At 39.6% G+C, this 17,355-nt stretch overlaps 1 protein-coding gene across 9 annotated transcripts in view; it reads right to left on the bottom strand.

Moving 5' to 3' along the window:
* Positions 1 to 17,355, bottom strand: part of DOCK10 (dedicator of cytokinesis 10) — a 167,705-nt gene that overhangs the window by 11,878 nt on the left and 138,472 nt on the right. For 8 of the 9 annotated variants that reach the window (XM_075507331.1, XM_075507323.1, XM_075507326.1 and 5 more), the window contains 14 exons: positions 17,209 to 17,275; positions 16,400 to 16,447; positions 15,637 to 15,738; positions 13,226 to 13,350; positions 12,441 to 12,553; positions 11,568 to 11,705; positions 9,785 to 9,967; positions 9,094 to 9,204; positions 7,481 to 7,696; positions 6,713 to 6,770; positions 6,284 to 6,382; positions 4,443 to 4,549; positions 3,836 to 3,958; positions 2,777 to 2,890 (listed from right to left, as the gene is read on the bottom strand). In XM_075507331.1, the coding sequence (XP_075363446.1) occupies positions 2,777 to 2,890; positions 3,836 to 3,958; positions 4,443 to 4,549; positions 6,284 to 6,382; positions 6,713 to 6,770; positions 7,481 to 7,696; positions 9,094 to 9,204; positions 9,785 to 9,967; positions 11,568 to 11,705; positions 12,441 to 12,553; positions 13,226 to 13,350; positions 15,637 to 15,738; positions 16,400 to 16,447; positions 17,209 to 17,275 (1,604 nt within the window). The remainder of the gene's footprint in view (positions 1 to 2,776; positions 2,891 to 3,835; positions 3,959 to 4,442; positions 4,550 to 6,283; positions 6,383 to 6,712; positions 6,771 to 7,480; positions 7,697 to 9,093; positions 9,205 to 9,784; positions 9,968 to 11,567; positions 11,706 to 12,440; positions 12,554 to 13,225; positions 13,351 to 15,636; positions 15,739 to 16,399; positions 16,448 to 17,208; positions 17,276 to 17,355) is intronic. The other variant, XM_075507329.1, reaches the window with a different exon arrangement.

The raw sequence follows: 17,355 nt of genomic DNA, 5'->3' as shown, positions 1-17,355 counted from the left end.
TTTTTAATTCAAGAAAGATCTCGACTTCTCAAAACACTCATCTGTAAATAAAATCATAAGCACTGGCTAGTGCGGCCGCTTGGTGGTGCAATGAGATGTTGTCACCAAAGGCCCTTTAACAGAGTTTGCAGTCTAAAACAGCAGCTGCCACGAGATCCAGCCCTCTGAGCTGGCAAATAAAGCTCTCTGGCGAAAACAACCAACAACATCCTCCCTAAGGACTACATTCATTCAAACCATCCTTCCAGAGGGTCCCTGCAGCAATGCAGTAACCAAATACCATCTCCGCCTTTGCATGAAGAATGGTTTTCAGGTGCAGCTGCAGATTCTCTTTTTCCACTAAGAACCCTCAAAATTCTCCCTGCAAACAGTATTTGCAGTATTCTTTTGTCCTTTAATCTGCTTTCTCTGCCGTCTTTTTTTCAGTTAAGAAACAGCAGTGTTCCATTTTTATAAAACATACCTATGTATAATTTATTATTGATACAATTGATAAAAATGTTTAATGAATAAATGCATATGTGTAATAATACATTTTTTATACGCGTGTGCTTACATATGTATCTACCCACAGGTATTTTATAGACCAACGTACGTGTAAGACTGAAAAGGAATCCCATACCTGCATACTGAGAATCCTGTACCTGCATATAGAGTTTCCTTTTGGGGCATTTCCTTTGTAGTGGCCCAAGCAGAGCAATTCATACTGGTTTACACTGGTTTAACTGTGTAATACTAGTAAAATCTGCAACCATTAGCTTTTGCGAGGAAGTGTGCAAAGTCTGCCAGAAGCACAAAAAAAGGGAATTGCTTTTAATGTTTTCAATGAATTGGGCACTGAGACTGCTTTCAGCATGGAGGCCTGCAATACTCTTGGCAACAGAATGACAAAAAGGCCCCATACCTTTCCACTTGCACAGCCAAAATGGAAACAAGTGGCCATGGGAAAAAGGGACTGACAGAAATACAGAAAGGAAACCTTCCAAAGGGAAAAATATGCAGGCACAACCAGTATATGGGAACAGATACCGTCTCTCCTTCCAGGTCAAGCTTCATCTGTAGCTCCCACACCTGCCATGATGCTTTGTGTACTGGTAAGCCCTCCTTAAGCAGTTCTGCACACCCACTCCTATTTTCCTTGGTAAATGAGGCACAAGTAATGCTGATGGGAATGATCTGCCTTTAATTATTTGCACTGTGCCATACATTGTTGTCACTATGCCTCTGCAAGGAGCAATACAGAGCAGTCCCACTTTCTATGACATAACATCTCTTCTGCAAAAGGAAAGGAGGAAGCTGTGCTTGTTTGCATTTAGAGCTCAGTGTCCAAGGGCACCAGGGAGCAATACGCAGCTATGAAAAAGTCATATGCTTTAGAGCACTAAAGCTGTTTAAATGAAGTTGTCCTTGTGGCACTGGCAGCTGAAAAGTCATTTTACTGTAATAGAGATTTTAACCCAGTTCAGCAGAACTGCTGCAGCTAAATTACCCACTTACAAGTAGCTGCTTCTGGAAAAGCCCTAGCAAGAAGTTGCAACTAGGAGAGTCCCATTTCCCCCTCTGCTGCCCCCGTTTTGAGGAAGGACTTGCCATTGCCCTCTGACTCCCAGTTTGCTTGGTCCTATAAGGGACTATCAGGCAGGTGGCTGCACCCTGCCCAGAGCGCTCCAGTTACCACTGCTATATATCGTAGACTGCACAGGCCAGGAAAGCAGGCTTGCATTCAAACAGCATTAATGCTACACCGAGTTTTTCAACAGAGGAAGAAGGGGTCCAATCCCACTCCCAGTGAAGCTGAGAGAAAAACTTTCACTGAGATAAGATGATGCAGCATTGGGCCCCACGGTGCACACACAACATGGCGACAGATACAGCTTGGTAATTCAGGTAACTGAACAAACAAAAATTAGTTTGCAGGATGCAACAGTGAATGAAACGACGTTATTTCATCTGCCACGAACCAAAGAATCGAGAGCACAGGGAAGTTAATGTTAAGTAACAGTACAGGGAAGGATGGAGGACGTGTGAGGAGAATTAAACAAAACATGCAAAAGAACTAGACTTACCACAGCCTTGAATAAGATCAAAAGGAGAAAAGAGCAAATTTCTGCATTAAAATCTAATTAGCAAACAGAATGATTCACATCAATCTGTTGTTTACACACCTTATTATTTTAGAGTAAAGGAGATCGTGTGCTTGCCAAAACCAGGTCTTAAAAGAACATGCTGGATTGCTACACTGGTTTGTAGTGGAAGAAAGCACAAAATAATGCTTTGAGGATGCTGAAGCACAGCAGAGGGAATAAAACTACTCTACAGAATATTACACAGAACCAGAGGTGTCCTGAAAGCAGAAGTCAGAGTCAGCGAGAAACACAACAAAACATCTACTGCACACTGCTCTGCTTTAAGCTCTATTTGAAGAGAGGGCCATATATCAAAGATGTCTTACTTGGTTTTATTTAAGTTTTACTCTGAAAAAAACCCTCCCTGCCTCAGTCTCAGTTTTGCTTGATGAAGTCAAGAACTAAAGCTGATGTACAGGTCTGTTCTCCATTACACCACTAAATCCATAGCAGCAGTTTACACAGATGCAACTGAGTGCTCTCTCTTCTTAGTAAAACCCTCCTTGGAGTATGACCCACGAGGCACTTTCTACCCCATGATCCACTGCCAAGTGTTTCCCTGTTTTAGCTTCCCTGAAATACATCAGGATTAGAAGAATGTGACTGAAATCTGGGAATCTGTGGAGACAAAAGAACACAAGTTGACTTACCTGCCCATAAAATGCAACACGGTAATATCGCCCAAAGAGACGTTTCTCAGAGTTCACTACTTCTGCAACCTTCAGGTATGAGCGGTGGATGTCGTAGTACAAATCAGACAGTCTCTACATTAAGAAACAACAAGAGCGAGGGGAAGTGAGAGAGCACGAGTACTTTGGGAAACGACACAAAGGCTCTACGCAAGCATGGCTTGTCTTAACTGGATTACCAAAGCTTTGCAAAGATGGCTGCACATGCTAAGGTTTAACCTTGTCAGCAGTCACTAAAGATTCATTTCAAGGTTTCTGTCATCTTCTGAGCACACAGCTTTGTGGCAGTGGGTGCCTTTGTGTACAGGGTCACACAGGAAGGCAAGCATCCCACCACTGGGCAGTGGTAAGGACCTACTAAGAGGTCAGAGAACCCAAGTGTCCTTGAACCAAGCGTCTGCAGGTGAGAGCAGGGTGCCAATAACTCCAATCAGCTCCCAAACCCATGCAAAAATACGCTATTCACAATTACCACTAAAAAGCACTTTCTCGGGACAGTGAACCAAAATTTCAACTAAGTTTAAATCTGAGGACCTGCTTCCTCAGCGTACAGCTTATAGCTACCTACCTCTTTGCTTTTTTTAAATTTAAAACCAGAAAAATCAGTAAATGAGATTATCCTCTGGTTATTCATTATGTATTGAAATGGCCAAGTAAATAAGAAATGAAGAAACTCTGGAATTGTGAAGAGATCACACAATTTATCAGCAGTTTCTAAACTTAAATACAATGCAAATGTGCTCTTGGTTTAAAAACACATGTAAAAATTCACAGCCGCTGGCTAATATAAGAGGTTTGTTTGAAATTTTTTGTTTATATACTGTTGTACTGATGCTGTGAAGAGGAAGGTCAGGTACCAGAGTTTTTCATTTACTCATGGCACAAAGCATTAAAAGGAGAAATTACAGACAGAAAGAAAAAACCATTCCTTTTAAAGAAAGGACTTTTTTTTCCCCCTAAAAATTTTGATCTTTACTGTTGTCTTAAGATTAAAAAAAATATATATATAAACCAACTTACTTTAAAGTCTCTCTGCTTCTCAAAAACAGCAATGATAGGCTTGTTAACCTCAGCAATAAGCTCATATCTCTCAGACTTCCACAGGTATTCAACACACAACTCCAGCTGCTCCACAAGAACATTCTGCAATTCCACAAATACAAATAGTTTAGTGACTCGACAGCTGGTGGCATTTAATTAATAGCAATGCAGCAAAAGGACATGCCCACTATTTCATTTTTGTTCTGTATCTTCTGTATTAAGGTTTATTTCAATGACACAATGTTTAATCAGGTATTGGTGACCTAGCTCTTCTTTAGATAAAAAACCCCCTGAAATAACAGTAATACGAAAATACTTGAATACTTGACATCTCATTCAGAATGGGTTTGCTTTGTGTTCCCCCCTGCCCTAACTTCCAGCTCTGGTACTTAATGTTCTGGTTAGCTAAACACCTATCCTTGCTATTTAGTACAACAGCTATGACATTTCACTCAAAAAGCTGTGCGCCTTTTATACTGCGTGAAGTACGCTCTCACTATAATTTGTTGTAACATGCACAGGCATCCATTAGAAATAACACCATCTGTTAATATAGAACAAGTATATAAATGTTAATGCTGCTGACCTCATTATAGGGAGTATCTTGCATCCCGGAGTCTTCCTTCATAGCACCTTCTTCTTTAATGTTGGGCGTAATGCTCAGAAAAGCAGGCCATCCCATGGAAAATAAGCCTTGAAGTGCAAGTCATAACAATGTCAATTAATGACTGAATAACCAGATAATTCAAAAAGTTATTGGATGCCATTAAAACAGAGATATTTTATTTGACTGGATTAGTTACTTTTTTCACAGCCCCAGTGACGAGAAGCACAAATGGAACTGACTGAATTTATGAGACTATTACACATTTTCTCTATTATATAAATCCACTTGTCCAGGCAAAGGGTAACTATAACATTTTCCTGACGCAATGTTATTGCTCTCTTTGGCATTTCGGTTCCTTAGCTGTACAGTGCTGGCAGTCCTTGTAAAACTATACATGCAACACTCATCTATACAGGAATTACCATCGCAGGCTGAGGCAAGATAATTTATACTCGTGAAACCAGTGCTGTGACTCCTGGCCTGACCTACAGACACTTAACATTACATGCTGGGACCTGCTCTCATCCCACCCATCAGGTTTCCTAAGCGAGAGGGGCACAGTCTCCCCAAGCTCACTGCAGCCGATGGGGAGACGGCCGCTCCAGAGCACGGTGCGCCTTTGCTGGGCTCAAGGACACCCTGGCAGCTGCTCTCCTTACCGGGCCCAGGGTCAGCAGCGTGACCACAGCCCTAACCGAGGAACTCTCTTGTAGAAAGCTCAGGCTGGTGGCAGAAGCTGCTGATGGGAAGGCTCACAAAGATTAAAACCAAGCTTACATTTAATATTTGCTAAGCATGGGGCCCTAGTGCAATGGTTGCAGAAGGTACAACTTACACAGGCATTGCACATTACAGATCAGGCAGAGTCTGACCCACAAAGATTTTACTACCACTCTTGAACAGTGGAAGGTAAACCTGCCAGTGGAGGCGATGAACTCCTGACATGGTTCGTGTTCAATTTAAAAGTAGGAAAATGCTAGTAAGGCACAATTAAAAAGCTAACCTTTACACACTGAGACAGAGGGGGCTCCTTCCCCTATCAAGTTTTGAAAATAATTTAAACATAGGTTTAAAATGATCCACAAGTTCTTCATTCCACCTACTGTTATTCATACAAAGTATTTTACCACTAGTGAACCATCTCTGAAATATTGCTCTTTACAGAAAGCTTCCTTCTAAAAGGATGCATTTTTTCATCCCACCTACAGACACTTCCAAGTGTATCGGAGAACCATGGTCTTTCCAAAACTAAGTTTTCTCTTCCCCAGATATTGGCCTTTGCCCCCAGAAATTGCTCTTTGTGAAAACTGCTAAAATATCTCATGCTGAGAATTACTTTGAAATACACATTTCATAAACTAAATAACCGCTGGCATAGAAGCATTTAATAATATAAGCCTGCACTTTATTTCTCTAATAAGCATCACAGATTAAAAAAAGTCTTTATCTGTACTAAGTTACATAAGGATAACCAGATATTAATTCTGCCCTTGTTCCCTCCCAGCTTTGGCTAGTCAAGGAATTGGACATGGATTTAAGTGCTAAACACCAACTGACCTGAGAGGGATTTCTGTTGCCAATGAAGAGCATACTGCTCTCTTGCTGAAAAAGCCCTTAACCAGAGACATTCTGAGCAATTCATCAAACCAGCCAAAGAGCATCAGAAAGGTAACATATAATGTTTCCAACATTACTTGCTTGCTATTACAGCCATCAACATGCACTATAAATATTTTCACTTTGGTAGATATTTTTCCAGATCAATTTGATTCCCTAATTATGTTATTTGACCCATAAACAGGCATGGTTAGAGCACTCACTTCCTCCATTGTGAGTTGTTAGTAACACATTACTATCAGAGACTTGACCATCTTCCAGGAGCATACGTGAGGTACAAATCTTTTCCATTTTCCAGTAACCTATGATAGTGTAAGATGGTATTAGTACACTGCTACTGGTATGTGTTAATACATGCATATTTAATAAAAACAGACTAACAAGTGAAGCATTCTCTTTTAGCACTAGCTTACTAAACATTTAATTAACCCTCTTTACACAAAACACACACTTTCACTGTTCCAACGCTAAGACTAGGATTTACGATATATTTTAAAAATACAATATTTGGGAAGAATTCAAGCAGCTTTAAGAATACTTTCTATATAAGGAAGGAAAGCAGGACAGCCAAAAACTATTTTTAACAATAATGTTTATAGATACATAGTTGTTTTTGAATATGTTGATCTTACCCTTTCTTTTCAGGTACTCCGCAATGAGAGCAGCAATATGAATATAGCACATAGCAGCCTGTAACGAGAGACCAGGATACATGTATACATTAAAGTACACTGTATTACTTACAGCATACATGTGATAAGGAGCACATACTTTCATCACTGTCAAGTCATGCTGCAGAAAAGGGAAGACAAAATTAATATAGCCATTTAAGAAAATAAAGGATTAAATGATGAAATCCTTCTTGAGTGTTAATTTTACTAGGTGTCTTAGGTAAAAGCATAGATTTGTTCAAGAAAACCATTAAGATTACTTAGTAAGATATTCCTGGGTTATGCACTGGAGTTTTGCATCACCCATATAGTTTTTCATGAGAAGGACAACGTGTTATAAACAAAGCTCCTCTCCTATGCCGTAGTGGGGGAGAAGAAAATCCTTTACGTAAGTTATGCACTGCTCATAACCTCATCTACACTACACCTACTGTGCCTGTTAGGGTTAAGCAGCAGAGATGCTAACATGATACTGACCACAGCTTCCCTATCAGACATTTTCAAGTCTTGCTCAAGCATGTATGAGGTAGTTGTGATTAGGCAAACTGGGATAATGAGCACATCACATCTCTAGGTGTTTTTCAAACCTGTCTTCCTCTAATTTCAAGTATATGAGACACACTGCGTGATTCTCTTAAATCACTACTGTTGTCTGTATTTCAGAACCCTTTTCATCAGAACATCTCAGCCTAAAGACAAACGGATTTCCTATTCATCTATTTACATTACCTCTGATAAATCTCCATTTCTTGCGTGAATCTTGGCCATGCTTTCAAGCCACGTCCTACGTAATTCAGGAGTGCTGGCATATGAATTCGCTAGGCTGTACTGCAGATCCACAAGCATCTCAGGGTCTTTCTCATGCTCCTTCATCTGAGCTGTGGCCATTAAAACCGTTCTGATGCGTTTGGTCAGATCCTTCACCTCTGCTGGGAAATTGACGTTCTTTGGGAAAGATAAGCGATACATCACTAAAACCATCCAAAGAGCCACATGTAGCACCCCTGAATGAGCTAAAGTCCTGCTTACAGAAGAACTTCTTCCCCTTCTCTAATTCAGTAGGCTTCGAAGCAGAGTACCACTGTACGTACACATTGTATACAAATCCTTGACTTTTTTTACTGATGTGTCATAGCACCTACTAGATATTTCAGTCAGCTGTACCACTGTCTGTATGGAGCAATTCCACTGAAGTCAGCAAACTGAAACATTTGTTCCTCAGTTGCTTACTGGATCCAGAACTGGATTCTTGTACACTTTCAGCTGACGAACAGAACCGTGTGCTATAGATAGTCCTGCTTAACTACACTCACAGCATGTTTCACTGCAGTGAATGAAGCACAACAGTCTGGCTCCTGGCCTTCTCACACTGCTCAAGATTAAAACAGAGTCCTTGTATTGCTCATATCAGCTCTTCTCAACATATTTAACTGAGCTCTGCAGTTTCTCTTTTTCAGATGGACAATGAAATCCATTTCTATTTTCAGACTTTTTTCCCCTCATTGCCTTTGTTTAAAAGTAAAAACATCCAGAAAAATTAAATGCTCCCTCCTCTACGTCACACAGAGATGAGCATGTTACAGAAGCAGTGTGACTGACTACAGTGCTGGGAAATCAAAGCTGGATTTTGGAAACAAATGCAACTGTAACTGCATTTTATTAAATAAAACATCAAATTACTTCTGCTAATTATCTACCAATTTGCTCACACTAACTTTATTATTAACCTCAGTGGCGATACCCTGAAGTCACCTTCAGAGAAGGAAAAACACTTCCGAAGCATAAAATTCAAAATGCATGTTGACAAATATTTGGACAGGAATTGTAAAAATTAAAAACTAGAATCCTTTTCCAATACGATTAGTACAGACAATGAATATAATAGCCTTGGTAACTAATCTAAGAGCTAAGTACCTTTTTCAGGGGGTTAGGAAGCTGTTACAAAACCCAACTGTTGTGCATTTTTTGCTACACATTTACTGAACAGACTAAAGGGACAGTTCGTAGGCTAAAAATTGTTTGTCAACTGCAATTGTGTTTCATTAGTCACAATGCATTATATCTTCTCTGACACCAGGCAAATGAACAAAATAAGCAGTGAATAACAAATACTATAATTTTCAAATAAAAATATCTCTTTTTTGTTTTAAAAACTATTTTCAATTATTAAGCTTCTGAGTCACAAACTTTTTAATGAATTTCAGGCTGCCTGGAAAAGGCACACTATGAATGCATAAATCACTGTCTAATAAAAGCCAGCAATTTTATTCACTGAAACACTTGCTCCTCTGAAATGGTTGACCTTTTGCAAGAGGTAGTGATTGACAAAAAATGTTTCTTACTTTCATCTGTTTGTCTCCATTAGCAAAATTATTTATAATCGCAAGTGAATGTTGAAAACGAGATCCGCCAATCCCTGCATCTGCTATCAGCTGGCTCACTGCTTTGATGAGCTGTACAGGGGGAAGCAAACACAGGGAGCAATTAGCAAAGAAAATCAAAGTTTCTGAAGAGCTTTTAATCCCTATTTTAGTATGACTTGATGTAACAGGCTAGCAGAGATGCACTTTTATACCTGTCGTAAAAAGATAACATATACAAATGCAAGGACTGTGAGTAATCTTTCCAATGTTTGTAATTGCTCACATTTTGCAGTGTAAGTGCATTGTTACTGGACGTTACATTTCTGTTAATATACTATCAGAGAGAATCTGATAGTTTAGTTCCTTCACCAGCTATGTTCTGACTGCTGTAAGCAATGCACGTGAATCAAGAATAGCCATTTGTCTGGCTATTTATTGGCTATGCAGCTACATTCACAGCTGTTGTATCTCCCTGGAACAGAGCCGAGCAGCCCAAAACCAGCAGAGAATCCAGCCCAATGTCTTCAGACTTGGCAGGAAAATCAAGCTGCCACAGAGAATTGCCTGTCTAAGGACTCCAAAAGAATTGCTTTGCTACAATGCATAAAAATAATAATGATAAAAACCAATGCACATCAGCTAAATACTGATGATCTCACGCTTCACTTACCTGTAGATGGGATCTGACTATTGATTTCTGCTTGTTAAATTCAAAGTTCTTTCTCATGAAAAAATAAAGAAGAGCAGATGCCTCTGTCTGAGTTGAACGTGACCTATGGTTACAACACTTCAGGATTTCATAGCAGAGTGAACCGCAGAGATCTGCTTGTCCTTGGAAAAATGCTGATGGAAACTATTGAAAAAAATGTGTGAATATGTTTAGCACTACTCTCAGGCCTTGGTACAGTTATTCTGAGTGAATACTTTTTTCTGTTAAGCTTTCAGTAAAAACAACTCTCTCTCCCATATTCATTCACACCAGGGTTTAGCGAAAAAATTAGTCACTGGCTAAACATCATCCCATGGGCAAATTAAGATTAAGTAAAAACTGCACACAGGTTTTCATACAAACATCGTATGCAATGCAACAATCAAACTGGCCTCCAGGAAGTCCAGACAGCAGCTGGCACACAGCAAGCATAAAAGCAGAGCAGCCTATCTGCAAGGAATGCAGAATAGCTAACCAGGAAAGTGTGTGTGGGGTTCTGCACCACTATAAAAACTGTTCAGGAGAGAGAAAATACTTTGAGTAGCAAAGTCAGCGAACTTCCAGCGGTTGAGGGTTTCAACAGCAGGAGACAAAAAAGAGTGAAGGATGGCTCTCCAAACCATACCTACTATTTATCAGCAGGGTGAATATAACAGAAGAGAGAGCGAGGAGAGGTGGAAGACATAGATATTGGCTACAGATCTCAAGTACCACCTGAGAGGTTCTGCTGCAGGAACCACGACTGATCCCTGTTCCCACAGAACTACAAAGAGAGAATTCAATCCCGAGAGCTACAAGATGAATGAAAAGGGCAATCCTGGATATTTATTCACCCTCCCCATTGCACAGAGTTCTTCCGTTCCTGACTGTCTGGTATGTAATTTAAAGCTGTCTGTGGATGGTTTACTTTGTATTTCCCCCATGTCCTCAAGCTACGTTACTGGGAGAAGCATGATTTCCTCCTCCTTTCCCCCGAGATAACAACCAGAAGGAGGCCACATGGTTTAAAATGATCTCCACTGTTGCATTTCATAGAAACATCTGGGAGATCAGGCCAGCCTTGCTTATTCTCACTTGCCCATAGCAATTGCTATCTGTGTGCTACATTCTGGTTAGTTTTAAGAGGATCTCATCTAAGTCTATGACTTGGAAATTGTGAAGCCTTTGCAGTTGGCACCAAGTGTCTAATTGCCCACGATCATTTACATATGTGCAATGCAAGCAAATAAACAGTTTGACACATAAGCATGTTTTTGTCCAAAAACTCTTCTATGTTGAAAAGGTATTTGTAAAACTGTATTAGTTCGGATGAACTTTTGGTGAAGTGTATGGAATACTCTCCTGGCTGGCTCCTCTGGGGACAGCTGTAATCATTCACCGCTGGATTCTGTAACCCAGGTATCTGCCATGAAGACCATGGACCCCTAGGGTTTCAAGCTTTCGTCCACGGGTGGTAAAAGCATGAAAGCCAATGACATAGCCAGATACCACAGACCTGGACATGACTTATCTATTTGCTTTACAAGTTTCACTTTCTTAGTAAATTTTTCATTTTCCAAAACAGAACTAATTTTTCAGCTATTGTGAACCTCTCACTTTTAATCAGCAATAAATCAGAAGATCTTTGTCAGGAATAAGCATTAATACAGTGAAGTTCAGAACTCTTTCACAGTACCCAACTGTCCTCCAGCTGCACTTGCTGTAACATTAACAGGTCAGATTAACAAAATAAATCCATAGTTACCTTGCCTACAAACAGCCGTAGGGCAGCAAAGACGTGCTTGAGAGCTGCTGCTGACTGGTTGATTTGCAAAAAGAGCATGTGTGTGTCAAAGACTTTCTTCATCAATGCATTCTGGCAATCAGATTGCTGGAGCTGCCTCTGAAAAGTTCACAGACGAGACAGGACATTCTGGTTATTAAAGTGAATAAACAGAAGAAGGATCTGCTGGACTTTACATTGCAGTGTTCCTGCAGGGAGATGCTTTTTTCAATGTAAAATCTCTGCGGATGAGGCATTCCCAGCTTGCTGCAGACTCTTTTTACTTGCAGTTTTCCCAAGGACAGCACTTTCCTATGCCTGTACTCCTACTTCTGGATGGTATACACTAGATTTAAGGGCTAGGGTGGCAGAAAGGAGACACTAAATCTAAAAGGAGCTGCCTGCTGTATTGTAGCTGTGAGACCTTCAGCAAGTCATCTGGGCCACTATTTGTAGTGCAATTTTTAAAGAGGCAGAAGATCTACCTGCTGACTTGAAGAGACATAGATTATAAGCAGTTTGGAAACCTTTTGTGTAAAATCCCTGAAAGCTAGTGGGATAAGCACGATTCAGATAAGGTGACACATTAGTAGATGCACAACACTCATGCAGAGCAGGGCTGTACATAGCCCTGGATACATAGGATGCTCTTCTTCCACATCTTTCTATTCAGTTTGGGTACTACGACTCAATTCCTTCATAAAATGCCTTCATCGAACACTGGCACAAGTTATTTCCCTATCCTGCTGTCTCAGGCGTTTCAAGTTTTCTGTGTGCCTGCTCCCCCAGGCCCTCCTTCCACCACATATCCCACATGCCACCAGTTCAAGCAGAAAATGAAATAGCAAAACATACCTGGTGATTCAGAGTGTAAAGACACAACAGGTCAAGGATTGTGAGGGAAACTTCTGTAGCAATGTTTGCCTCTGTGTCTACATACTGTACAATGTCTGTTTCATTGGAGCTGCCTGCAACATATAAAAAGCAAGACGACAAACAATCTTCTGAGTGTAGTTAAAGATGATGTAATTCTGCTATCTCGTCATTAAGTCTCAGCACAGTAGAGATGGGGTCCTAACTGTACATTTAACTGAAGGGGTATTTTGAAGAAAACTGCTCACGGGAGATGAAAGGGGAGGGAATTTGAGTCCACTTTTACCAGCTGCACCAGTGATGTGAGCATATTCTTTCATTGTTTCTGTTCGTCCTCAAAGGAGAAGAGAAACCTAATTGGAAAGTGGGATAGATGACTTCGATCTCATAATTTAAAGAACCTTCTGTCACGAAAAGGTCACTTTTATTGCTAGATCTAATAAATGTAATATTTCAGCCAGTGTGCATCTGCTTGTACAGCGAGGTACACAACCATAGATGCAAGAGATGCTGGGAAGCGGGGAATAACTTGTCATTAAGGCTATTTAAATATGTCAGGTTATTGTAATTAATTTTGTTTCTAAATGAACTTTGCCCAAATTTAAGCTCAGATTTCTTAGTCTGAAAAAAGGCAGAGTCAGCAGCTCTATTTATGTTTAGGCTCTTCTCTTCAGGCTGTCTTTCACTGGCACTCATGAAAACAGATTTAATTGTACAGAGCCTGATCCAAAACCCATAGAATTCCACAGGGAAGTTTTTGTACTTACTTGCAGTGCTGCTCTCTATCATCTGCAAGAGTTTGGGGTTAGAAAGTGCATTTTTGCCACGGATTAAGGGTAATGTTTGAGATCTGTGATGCTTGTGGCCATCGTGACTAGACGTAGAATGCATCCTGAAATTGAAAGGTACCATTAAAAAACAGAAACAAAGAATAAACTATCATGCCTATACAGAATTCTTCCATGTCAGTTAGAATTTTCTGCAGTACTTCTCAATGGCTAAGTTAAACTAATGCAATTTTTTTCAGAGAAACAAAAATGAAGAAGAAAGTCAGTGAGGTGGACAAAACAAACAGATGTGCTGTGATTTCTTCAGATCACAGGAGGTAAAACACTCATTGAGCACTGAAAAAAAGCATCAGCTTAAATAGCTGGCTGACGTTTAGAAAACTGCCTTTGGGTGAAGGGAAACTGAGATGAGTTCTGTTAACTCAGAATCCAAGAAAAATGTATCCTGCTCATGAAAGAACTAATACAGCTTCTATGAGGGGAAAAAAATTATGACAAACTAATAATGACAGTAAAAATATGTGTATGCATATGTGTGTGTTCTTTTAACCCTCTTTGATGCTGACAAACTCATCATGAATTTATAATGAAAGCTTCAATCTAAAATACCAATGCTTATCATAATTTTTGAAAGGATTTTGAATTTTTAACCACTATAGAATTCAGCAAGATTTAACATCTCTCAAAATTCAAGTCACTTATTAAAATACACTTTTATTTAATTTCTTTTAAAAATGTAGCTTCCTAAATTTGCATAATTTAAAAATATTCTAGGACAGAATTAATTCCTGCACCTACCTAAACCCTCTTTTACGTTGGCTATTTTTGCAAAAATAATTTAGAAAATTAACATTTTAGATTTAAAAAAAAGAAAAAAGTTCCCAACACAGGTACGGAATTGATGGTCAGACTTTTGCCAATCAATGTGATAAAGTCTTCCATTAATGGTCACAGTGGAAGAATTTGGGTGGACATCCTGGCAAACTAGTGGATTTGGAACATGTGGAAATTTGATCTCAAGGGGGTTTTTTTGTGGTTTGTTGTTGGTTTGGTTTTGGTGTTGTTTTGGTTGGTTTTTTTTTTTTGGGGGGGGGGCAGGAGGTGGAAAGTCTGGTTTCATATGAACATTTCAGCAAACTGAAATACATAAATGTAAGTGCAAATTAGAGCTGATCACCAGCAATACTTCAACTCTCAACTCATCATCAAAAAATGCTCTGTATTACAACAGGCCAAACAAATAGCCATTTGGACAACAAATGCTGATCTGTGAGGGGGTAAAGGGTGAAGGCCTTGGAGACGGCAGAAATGTGACTTTATTTTCTGGATTGCCACCATGTTGGTTCATCTGCAAACGTGCAACAAAACAACAGTCTCCTAAAGGCTGCTTGCCAGTTGCAGCTGGGGTAATGAAATCAGTGCTGCTTCTTGAAAACTGCACAGCAGAGGAACAAAGAAAGAAGTATGGCAGAGAAAGCATCTTTTTTCCCCTTTGTTCCATTCCAAGATACATCCTTATAATGGTGAGCATATTCTAGCTATATGTAAATGAGAAAAGTCAATGATCCAGGTTCATGAGGAAGGGGGACTTTCTCACCATGCTCTTAGATACAACCACAAGCTGCACAGGGTCAAAAGTTTGCTTTCTCCCTAGAGTTTTACATTATTAACATGAAAAGGATCCCACTTTCCCCTAAAAGGATCAAAAAGATTATTAAAGATGCGCTGCACCTGCAGCTTATTACCATGCAGTCCATGAAAATGATCAAATCTTGCAATGTTTAGACTAGGAAGATGGAGGGATAAAAGACTAGGAAAGAAAGATTCTCTAACTGGCAACATGGACATAACAGTATAGGACTATGCTACACTTAGCAGCATGGAAGTAAAAAGACGGGTGTCAAGCAAACCTACTCTTAAGTTTGACTTTGTGTTGCTAGATACTTCCCCTCTGCAACCCCGGGTTATTGGGGAGAAATGAATCCCCTGACACTGTAAGTGCCTCCATAGATATTTACCCCTAAAGTAGTAAGATTCCATGAAAGCATAAGGTTGCAGGCCTATGAATTCCTTCAGGTTGGGGAAAACTGTGGATTATCTTTCAGACAGGGATCTGAGCTGAAAACAGCAGCTGCTGTTTCTGCAATACTTAACAATATTGACAGTAACTAAGGATTCTTCTGAACATAACATTTTAAACAACAGTTTATAAGTCAAGTTGAAGTTAAAGGGACTCAATTCTTTTACAGTTTATGGCTTTGGGGTGCTCTGAAATGTGTTACATGTTGTGTCAACCTCTTTTCAGTCAACACTGTGACTGTGTACGAGGGCTGGAAGATGACAACAAAGATTGTGGTTTTATAGGAGTTCATAATACAACGTGTTATTACCATTGCGAGAGCAGACTTGATGCCTGGCCAGAGGAGTTCGAACCTTTAAGGGTTCCATTATTCTGGGTGGCCTGAACAAACTTAAAAGCAGCAGCAATTTTCCTGTTAAGAGAAAATAACTGTTAATCTGTTATGGAATGTGACATCGATTTTGCCATGCCTCTGAAGAACAAAAACAGGCCTAACAAAACCTGCCATGGAGCATGAACTGGTTCATCTGGTCACCTTTTGTTTTTCCACAGTATGACATATAGACAAGTTCACAATGGTAACATTAAATTAAAAATGAAACATCAACTGAGACAAAGTGTGCATTTCACATTTCACAGCTGGAACACAATCTCATGCTTTTTCAGAGAGTGGGTAGACACAGAAGTTTTTTTTTTTCTTTTATTGCCATGGAACATTTATCTATGCCCATTAAAACTATTCTTTCCATTATATGGATGGAAAATACAGTGTTCAAGTTCCTTTGTTTGGTATATGCACAGATATATGCTTGAGAATGGCCCAGTATTTTGGGTTATAAATGCAATAGTGGTTATCATATCATCACATGCAATTCATCTTTTACACCAGGTATGTACTCAGACGTCCAGAACATCATAGCATAAAAGAAAAAATGAAGCTTACATTGGCTTCAGTATGTCAGACTGATGCTTTCAGGAGAAAACTGATAGATACACTGTTAACCTCACTTAAGCCTAATGTAATGCAGTAATATTTAAATACTGTAACATACAGCCTATAACTGGAGAATTACCTTACAATATTGCGTTTTCCTAGATATCTGAAATTTTGCAGACAAACCCTGAAAGAAAAAACAACACATTTTATGTCTATTAATGGCTTCCTAATTATGAAAAAATGTTGAATCTTAGTGCCTCAAAGAGACCTGTGGCATATGCACCTCCTAGCAAGCAAACAGAATAGAATGCAGCAGTTCCCAGCCTAGGGATGCACAAGACGTGGCACCACTTTCCACACCCTTGTTCCCTTTCTCCATGGTTGAAGATTCCTGCTTGGTGAGGAGGCAAAGCCTAAGGCAAGGACTTGGCTGCAAAAGCATTGCTTCTTCACCAGCTGAAGTTAAATAATTTGCATTTCAGTTATGAGACGGTGAGGAAATTCTGAAAACAGCTACCTGCATGGATTTTGCAGACATGCATAGATTGGATTGAGCAAACCACCTTGGAAATGTGAAAAGCAGGTAACCCTACATTACACGGCTCTTCTTATGGTTTGGAAGTTTTGGGGAGCTAAATAGTTTTCTCAAGGGAAGAACAGAATCTCAACCCCAAATGGGGAAACTACTACGAAAATCTCTTTTAGGAGGAATACCCAAAGCATTATGCCCGTTGTTCATGGAAATGACCAACATATTGGAGGATATGGATTTTATTAGTAATATCTCATTATGGCTTTGAAAGATTATGGCAAAATAATCTAAGATACAAGAGCTATCTCAGCCTATTCCACTAGGTGGACAAGCCCAGAGAGAAATTATTTGCAGCAGTCACTTTAGAACATCACCATTTAACATAAAATCAACCATCCACAAAGTGAACTTACTCTAAAATGCTGAAAAAGTCCGTTATTTCTGAGAATGGTGCTCGCAACCAGTAGGAAATCAGTGCGTCTAAAGGAGATATTAAAACATATTATGTATCTGTTACAAGGAATTAAACTTGACCCAAAGCCTGTAAAATACACTGATAA

The sequence above is a fragment of the Mycteria americana genome, chromosome 7 (genome assembly GCF_035582795.1).
Source record: "Mycteria americana isolate JAX WOST 10 ecotype Jacksonville Zoo and Gardens chromosome 7, USCA_MyAme_1.0, whole genome shotgun sequence".
NCBI lineage: Eukaryota > Metazoa > Chordata > Aves > Ciconiiformes > Ciconiidae > Mycteria > Mycteria americana.
Note: the sequence above shows the minus strand (reverse complement) of the source record. Positions and strands in the feature narration are given on the sequence as shown.